Here is a 9,533-nt window from a genome sequence, read left to right on the forward strand (position 1 = left end):
TGTGGTCGTACTTCTCTCTCCCTATTACAGGGGCGACCCAGAGAAGAGCCTTCCTCTGGTGCGCTTCGACCGCGTCTTGAAGGAGACAGAGCGTCGCCTCGGCATGCTCCGCGGGAGCGTGGAGAGTCCGACGCTGAGCTCCAAGATCAAGAAGCTGCAGTCGGCCGCAAAGGAGCAGCAGAGCCGACTGTCTGTGATCGAACAAGACATACAGGAGATCAGTGAGGAGAGAGACAGTCTCAGGGATATTACTTTAAACTTGCCTCAGTCTTGCCCCCTGGCTGCTGAAACAGGCAAGGGGTAAATGTGGTAGATGGTGAAGATTTCGTCATTAACAAGACAGGCGAGAAAAAAGTCAGGGAGGATGTTAATCAAAGTGTCCGCGGTCAATTTTTTATTCATACCCGTCAGGTCTCTGCTATTCTACTCAATACTTTTTTTTTTTCACCCTCAGATGCAATTTAGCAAAAACACACTCTTCTCCAACAGCGGTAGACTTTTTCCAAAGATTTATTTTTTCATCCTCTCTGTTCACAAACAACGTTCAAACTTTAATTTCACCACCAATAATAGGCAGCCGTGCCTGCTGATGATGGAGTGCACCGTCAGCTTTGAAATAATGACGAGGATTTGTCCCTTCTTCTTTTGTGCGGGTTGAAGGTGTGTCTGAGCGCTCCTTCACACTGACACATCCATTTACACTGGTGCTCCTTTTCATCAGCCTGGCAAATTAACAATGACTCCTGGTGGTCACAGTCGGGTTCAGACCTGACATCAGCAGGGTTCAGGATCCTGTCTTATCTCCGCAGCCTTACCTGTCTGTGTGTGTGTCTGGTGTGTGTGTGTGTGTTTGCACTTTCTCTTTATTTCTCTCTGTCGAACGCCCAAACCTCTCGTCAAGATTCAAAAGTCACAATTACAACATTTTGGTTTCAATTAAAGCTTAATAAAAAAAAATCAACATACATTTCAACAAGTCATTTATGAGTTTATTTCAGTGTTTTGAGAGGACCGTTTTCCATTTTATACATTTTTCAACCAGCCGCTGAGTGTATCACGCTGATAAAAATGTTTCAAACTATAAATGGGTTTAATAAACGCTCATAAAACCCAAACAATAAAACTTGGAATCCTTTTTAAATCGTGCCTGTTGTGAGTTCATTTCCAAATGAAAATGTCGACTCCACCAGAAACTAAAACCTGATTCAGTTCAGTACAAACACGATTTGACCTTTTCTTTGTTCGGTGTTGAAGAGTAAATTCAACAAAAGTTAAAGTTCAATTCTTGGAGGAGAAGAATCAAACTGAGCCCATACTGACACAATGATTTCTTTTATGTCAGTTATCTGTACTTCCTGGATTTGTCATCTTACTCATGCGCAGAGAATCCCTGACTTTCGATGTTTACGCTGCTGTGATACGACTACAGAGCCTCTGGTTGCGGAGCGATCGTGTCTTGTTCACACGCCACACAGCGCAAGAAAATGTAGCATTTTATTTGAGCCGCTGAATATAAAATCAAAACCTGGTCCCTGTAGTTCATATGCCAGACCTGTATGTGGCGCTGTTTCACCCCTGCTCAAGTTCAGAAGAGTGACAATAATGGCTTATGCTATTCTGCCATGGTGAAACTATTAGCTTTAGCACACCAAGGAACCAATGGCGAGAACACGTAGCATGTGAACGGTATATAAAAAGTATATGAAGGCCGTTATGTCCACTCGTATTTTTTCACGTTTGGCGTCAGAATCTTGATGACCACAAAAGACAAAATTACAACTGCATTTATCTCACTGTGGCATAAATGTTGAAATTAAATTATTTGCTGTGACCTCCCAGCATTAGCCCTAATCGGAGTCTCCGCCCCTTGCTTTGAGAACCACTAGTGAAAGTGAGTTTGGCTTTTTTTTACAAAAATGACTCTCCGTATTTAACCCTTCCCTAAAACACCCAGATAATTAACACCACAGTTCTGCCAGGGCTGGGATTTGAACCAGCACCTTCACAATCACAATCCCCATCTTTTAGCCTAGCTTTTTCCTGTATTTGGTTGAGTTTTTATTTGTCTTCAAACCTGTCGGCCAGCTTCAGTGTCTCTTCTGAAGATGGTGAAATCCTTCACCGGTGTTGTGGCAGTTGTTGTATCACATCTAATCACAGATCCTCACAGTTCAGCTTCAGGACTGTTCTACCGCTGTCAGCTCTCTACTGTTAGCTGTTACTTCAAAATACTCACTAATACTTCTCACTGCAGCACTTGACATTTAGAAACGTTTTTATGACTTTGTGAACTACTCGACGATATTTGTTTTGGTTTGTGTTTGCCCTCATTTTTCTGTGCCTGACGAAACAACAAGAGTTCTTATGAGAAGAGCTTATCTAAAAATAAACTATGGTTTTACTTCAATTCAGTTAGAAGTTTGACTATGTTTATAAAGATCATGATTTGTGACAGAGTCTGATGAACAGATCTGTTTTTAAGAGCCTTATTTTAAAGTATTTAGGTGTAATATTCACTTGGAGAATGCAGTGGTTTCTGCGTCCAATAAGCTTCCAGAAAATTGATGGACAGTTTTGTGTCCAGCTCTACATCCATGCTGTGTCCATGAAACTGAACTTTTATTTTTGGCCTTTTTTACTTCCTTTTTCATTCCCCAGCCGTCTGCTGACCATGACGGTGTTGTCTCTAACGATGTATCTCAACTACGATGCTAATTCGACGTCCACAGGTACCGCTGAATGAATTGTTCTCACCTGCCTGACTGTTATCGATATTCTCGTGTAACCTGACGAGAAAGCAAACGAGCCGTTTCTCTGAAATGTCAGACTGTTTCCTCAACCACACACCGCAGTTAAATCACTGCTGAGTCAATATGACATTTCTGTTCGGCGCAGGGTTTTTTTTTTCTCCAAGGAAAGAGTATTTGCACAAATATTAGCTGCTTTGAACCCAACAAAACGGTTTGCACACACTTCACCTGAAGTCAAAGTCAGGGTTTAGAGTCTTCTAATGAAATGTTCACATGGTGGAATTAATTTTTTATCTGTTTTGGACCAATACCAGCCACTAAATGTTGTACAAGGTCAAAGACATTCTTCTATTGACCCTTCCGGCAAGGGAGTCAGTGAATTTTCAATTTTAGTGAAGTGCTAAAAAAGAAAGGAAAAACACCGATGAGGACCTATAATCTGAGCTGAGTGCTCCTGGAAATCCGTCATGCGAAGAAAAGTGAGTTTTTAGGTGAAGTCATTTTCACTGAGTTGAGTTTCATTACCATATGAAAATAAAATCAGAGCCGTGGCTGCTCGGAGAGCACGGGGATAATCACGCAGGAACAGCTCAGAGATGTGTGGAGTGGTTCACACTTTTTATTGGAGTGAATATTGCAGTATTATCACAGACAGACTGCGAATAAAAAATACCCAGACTTTGATATAATTGCATCTAAAATTCGGTATCGGGGAGCGAGAAAGGAAACCTCAGCTGGTAAATTGATTTTATTTCCTATAACTGTGTGTCCGGTGGCTGCAGCAGAAAAGATTCACAACAGACGTAATAACGGAATTATCGTCCGCTTTCATCCTCCATTAAAAGCCGCGGGGAGGCGTCTCGTTATAACTTTATCTGTGTGGCGTGACGACCCGCGGTGGGCATTTCACACTTACCGTGGACGCAGCAACTGCTCGGATTCAGTTGATCTTTAATCACAGCATCGTCAAACAGTCACACTAAAACGTGACCGGGTCTCATAAACACTTCCGATGTCATTTTTGATCATTAAATGTGAGTACGTTTACTCCGTTCACGGCTGTAGCGAGAGAACCAAGAAAAAACTTCCTCACACTTAAATCAGTTGACACTCACTCGAACCTCAGACGGTTCAGAGTAAACAACAGAAAGGAACCTCAGAGACAAATGTTTGTCACAGAAACTCGCACAGATTTCTCTGGAGATCCTAGAAGTTTGAGAAGAAAGCGAAACGCACCGGAGGAACTGTTGTGACTACGTTGTCTCTTTTTCTTTCTTTCATTCTTAAATATTCCCTTTCAGGTTCACCCTGCGCATTTGAAGGCTTTAAATCTCACCTTCCTCCCAATGAGCTGCTGTCACCGTGGAAAGGTGACGAAATGTGTTACTTACCTAAGGGGAAGAGTTAAAAGAAAATCTGGAATACCAGATGTCGGGAAGTGTCGTTCCAACAGAGTCATATTCTCACTGTTTGAGACGTCAGTAGAAGAGACTGACCACAGCAAGTTAGTGAGGTTAAATAAAGTAAGACTTTGTCCAAATCAGGCGCTAACAGCGGAATTATTTGTGGAATTATTCAGATCAAAAATTTCCGATGTGCATCCATTTGTTGTGGTTCTAGTTCACGGTCTACACATGCTGGTATTTAATCACTTTGTGCGGAAGTTTTATTAGCATCCGTTTATTTAGACATCTTAATTGTGTACATAAACAACGCTTAAAAACACACCCTAAACCGTCATTACTTTTTTATCTCACGCCCCCCAGTGGCAGCTCGTGCACCTCCAAGGGTGCATGCACCAGACTTTTTGAATCCTCTGAGATTTACATTGCTTCAGGGATTGAATTATTTTGTTTAATTATTTTTAACAAATATTACTTCATACAAAAAGTAACACCACCACCTTGACCTCCGACCTTACTTTTCTTGTTGTAACCCACAGGATGTGGAGCTTTAGCTTCAAGATTTCCTGCCAGTTGACGTGAACCCAGAGCCCAGTGTGACTGGGCGACAACCAGCTTCACATTCCACTCTAATTATCAGGTTGTGTCTGATGTCGCTGGTGAATTAATTCTTTTCTCTGTAAAGGTGAAGTACGTTGCTACATTAACACGGCCGTCTGAAGCTCACAGACAGCAGCAGAGAAACCAGCCGAGGGCTGACATGGTCGGAGCACCAATCCCTGAGATCAGAGATAGTCAGTGACACAGCCGTGACTTCACCTCTCACACCACTTCACAGGGAGTCTTCAAATGACTTCATGAGAGAAACCGCCTTCATACCCGTCCCTGAAAACACATCCTCACTTTTTCCACCTCAAACCCTGCCTTTGCGCCTTGTGCTGTCAGGGAAAAGGAATCCAAGAGCTGCCGTGTTATATTTGTCTTGGTATAAAGCCACGGTACAAGAATGTGAGACTGCTGTGTGAGAATAAAGAGGCTCAGAAAACCACAGGAAAATAAATGTCAAAAGACTCAATAAAATGTCAGAAAAGCCAATGCAAACAGTCCAGATGTACACACCAGCTGTACCTGGACTGCTGAAGTAAACAAGTACTAATACATGCCACCCCCCACCCCTGTTATTGTCTTATTTAAGGGAAAAAAGACAGTTTGCACTTTTGACAAACATTAGAATCACATGTAACTCAATTCACGATGTAGATTTTTTTAAATGTACTTTTAGTAAAACTAATACTTCATAAGCAGTAATTGTTAAACCAAAGCTAAAAAGACAGCTAGATGTACACTGTAGATAGGTGTATAGCTAGCTAGATGTATTTAGGTAGCACCATAGCCAGTAAGATAGTTAGATGTATGGATAGCTTTATGGCTAGATAGATGGACGAATGGACGGATTGATGGATGGATGGATGGACGAATGGACGGATGGAGGGATGGATGGATAGATAGATCGATGGATGGATGGATGGATGGATAGATAGATGGATGGATGGATGGATGGATGGATAGATGGATAAATAGATAGATAGATAGATAGATAGACAGATAGATAGATAGATAGATAGATAGATAGACAGATAGATAGATAGATAGATAGATAGACAGATAGATAGATAGATAGATAGATAGACAGATAGATAGATAGATAGATAGATAGACAGATAGATAGATAGATAGATAGATAGACAGATAGATAGATAGATAGATAGATAGATAGATGGATGGATGGATGGATGGATGGATAGATGGATAAATAGATAGATAGATAGATAGATAGACAGATAGATAGATAGATAGATAGATAGACAGATAGATAGATAGATAGATAGATAGATGGATGGATGGATGGATGGATGGATAGGTAGATAGATAGATAGAAAAAGAAAAGGGGAAGTCAAAGCATTACCTTGACATTTAGGAATTCTCTGATGGCTCACTGCTCTGTGCTCGTGGTTCACTCCTGCTGTCAGACTCATTGTATTGTAAGTGAAACTTTAATGTAGCCTCAAACCTCAAGCTCCTGTCGTTCTGTATATTTACAGTATTAGTCAGTTACAGCAGAATGTACAGTATATCTTTGTGTTAAAGCTTAACTCTTACAGCTTCGGTGACATACAGACATTATAATCAGCTGCTCTCTCTCTCTCTCTCTCTCTCTCTCTCATCCGGTGGTGTTGCTGATATGTTTGTGTTAAACGTGTAATTTAATGGAGTGGAGAGTAGAGCAGGAAAGAGCACAGCTGTATTCAAATACATTAAATCATTTATTTCACTCTGTCATTTATTTGCTGGCTGACACGTCTACGCTGAAGGAATTCCTTTTTAAATGTTCTGTAAATCTTCGGATAAAAAAACAACAACATGCAGTTAGATCAACAAGCTGGAATTATTTTTGACAGTTTTTCTTCATCAACAACCTGGAATTATTTTTGACAGTTTTTCTTCCTAGTTCAATTCACATTTAGACATTTGCACTGATTTGCGTATTGTTCTTTCTTTTTGAAGGTTATAAAACCTGCTTGAACGAGACGTAATAAATGTTGTCGGAGCTGTTTTGTCATATTTTACTTGAAATCAGACACCACTGAAAATGATCACGTCTGTCTTAGAACCTTTTGACTGACTCCCCAAAACATGTACGGAGACAAGCACCAACATTTAAACTGCAGATTTAGCGGTGTATTTGCAGTGAAGTGCTTTCTGAATGTGTTGTTCATAACAGTTTGACCAAATTTACCCATGAAGCTTCAAATGGTCGAACAGAACAAAAGTCTTTTCCAGGTAAAACCTCGTGATGTCTGAGAAGTCAGTTAGGCTGAAAGACTTCTGAGGAGTTTTTACTCAATATGAGAAATGTTGGGGTTTTTTTTTAACTAAATGAAATCTCTGTCAAACTTTTCTGCGGCTGACAATAACGGCGGGGTGCAGGTCATGAAAATCATTTCTGAGGTTTTCGTTGGAAGACAAAGAAATCAAAGAGAGTGGAGGAATGAAAAGTGAAAGCTTGTTTTTCTCCTCCACAGATAAGTGCTCTTTACATTATCGAGAGCTCATCGCTATCAGGGAAAAAGAAGAAGAAGTTCTCTGTTCTCAGAAATATTTTCTTTCCTTTGAAAAACCTGCCTTGCGGAGCCCACAAAAGCCAAAATGTTTGTGTTTTTTTAACACTGAAGATGAAGAGTGTGTTTGCAGCAGGGCTGGTACAGTACTTTTCCTGCTGCCGTGTTTGTTTATTTCTGCGAACAATTTAGTTTCACATTTCAATGTACAGAGGGAGGTTAAAAACAATCCTTCATAAGCTGCTCGTTATTGGACACTGAAAGAGCACAATCCTTCATAACCGGCTCGTTATTGGACACTGAAAGAGCACATACATATGACCAGGGCAGTCAGAAAGAACTGACCAGAGTATAAGTTGCACCAGCCAGCTAGAGTGCCCTCTAGTGGCTGTCAGAGTGAAACTAACGAACATGTGCATTTTCAGTGGTACAGGAGTAGAAAATACTGGTACACAAGCCTAGAGTGCCCTCTAGAGGGGGGGGGCAATATTTCTTCAGGGTTGTCTCTTTGATGTCAGTAAATTTTACAAAGCGGAACAGTAATCATCATCCTCAATATGTCTTCAAATGACTTTTCTTTATTTTTCCCGAAGGTGACCCATCGTCGTATCTCTGTCGCACGTGAAAATAGAATGCACAAGTGTCGTTTTTGAACTTAAACACATCGTAGTTGAGCAGGACTGGGCCGACCCAGACGATGAGGACAGAGTTTTCTGCGCAGCACTAAATCACAGATATAAAAAAATCAATAAACACGGCCAAGCATGGCAACTAAAAAGAGCCTGAGACACAGAAACACGGGGATTTCTTATCTTCTGTCCAAGTGAAATGAAATGAAAGCCAATATTGGACGAGATGCAGGACCCTTGTAGGATACTAGTGTACTTATGTAAAAACGATAAAAATAAAGTGAATCAGTAGCCAGCCAGAGATCTTCTAAATGACCGCCAATAAATAGAGTTTCAAAAGTGAAATAACTGAGAGTGGGAACGAAAACAAATAGATTGTGTTGCTCTGTAAATTATTACGGTCATCCTCAGGATCTGCCGCCTGTTTGTATTCAATATGTAAAACAACAAATAACCTCAGCATGTGAATTGATTTCCTCGAGATGTAAATCATCTCCCGGGCTCTGCTGTGTGCTGACGTGCCTTTTCCTGCAGCTAGGGGTGGGGGGGGGGGGGGTGGGGGGGGGGCATTCACACCAGGCAAATAAAGCACAGATACACACAGGGTGAATGAGAAGTCTAACACCCACTTCAAAAAGCACTCCACACTAATCCCTACATGCTCTCAGCCTTCACAGAGTCAGAGTATATATACCGCTGACACCTGGACACTTACCCAGGGTTTCCATAAGAGGCTGAGGAGGAGCAGGAGAGAGGAGGAAGGGGGAGATAACTCACCCCGGAAAATAGAGATACTCAAGGAAAGGAGGGCATGGATCAGGAACCGAGAGGTTTGACGCCATGTTTGGTCATCACAATTACAGTTTAAACGTTGACACTGTCTTATATGGAAGTAGCCCCATGTTGCGCTACACAGGTACTTTATGCTGGGATGTAACTGTTAAATATTGGCCTAGAGCCAGTGTAACATACGGTGTTATTTTATAGCACATAATATACAGGTTCATGGTTCTTAGTTTTTCAACGTGTGCAAAAAAACAAATTGACTGACAATAGCAAAAACTTTTGCGACCCTCTTGCAGTACCTCTGTATGACCACCTAATGGGGCACTCACACCAAAAGCGAGAATGAATCAAAGGTGTCATGAATGAAGATGGAAAAATTTGAAAAATTTGAAAAAGTTGTTGCGACATCCTGTTAGAAACATGTTGATGCCCACGTCACCTCCCTGAAGTAAGCAGAGAAGTTTGTGAACAATGGCGGACCAGAATAAAAAAAGAAGATGCTAACGTTACCCAGGAGGTGGGACTCTCTGGTAAGTTGTGAGCGTTCTGTGGCTTCTTTTACTTCAGTGAGGTACCACTGGAACTGGGTTGAGCGGGCAGCTAAATAAGAAGACAAATCATTTTCCCGCAAATCATTCCCGCACATCAATTTTTCAGAGGATCAATGGGCACGATTTCTATTAATTTTTTTTTTGGTTTTGGTGCAGTTTAAGGATTACGAACCACCTCTTGAGAACCTCTGCCATACATAGCCTGTCCATATCAAGACATGGGATGAACGAAATTAGTTTCCCTGCTCCCAGATGGAGAACAGGTGACAGAGGGGAAATAGGTCATTTTCAGTAT

General features: G+C 41.2%; 2 protein-coding genes across 9 annotated transcripts in view; one reads left to right on the forward strand and one right to left on the reverse strand.

Annotated features, from left to right (window-relative positions):
* lamc3 (laminin, gamma 3) overlaps positions 1 to 948 on the forward strand; it is a 96,022-nt gene extending 95,074 nt beyond the window's left edge. The window contains exon 28 of the mRNA XM_008325779.3: positions 42 to 948. Within this exon, the coding sequence (XP_008324001.1) occupies positions 42 to 304 (263 nt within the window). The 3' untranslated portion in view covers positions 305 to 948. The remainder of the gene's footprint in view (positions 1 to 41) is intronic.
* Positions 1 to 9,533, reverse strand: part of dab2ipb (DAB2 interacting protein b) — a 791,247-nt gene that overhangs the window by 111,176 nt on the left and 670,538 nt on the right. The gene's annotated exons all lie outside the window — the stretch shown is intronic.

The sequence above is a fragment of the Cynoglossus semilaevis genome, chromosome 14 (assembly GCF_000523025.1).
Source record: "Cynoglossus semilaevis isolate Cse_v1.0 chromosome 14, Cse_v1.0, whole genome shotgun sequence".
Taxonomy (NCBI): Eukaryota; Metazoa; Chordata; class Actinopteri; order Pleuronectiformes; family Cynoglossidae; genus Cynoglossus; species Cynoglossus semilaevis.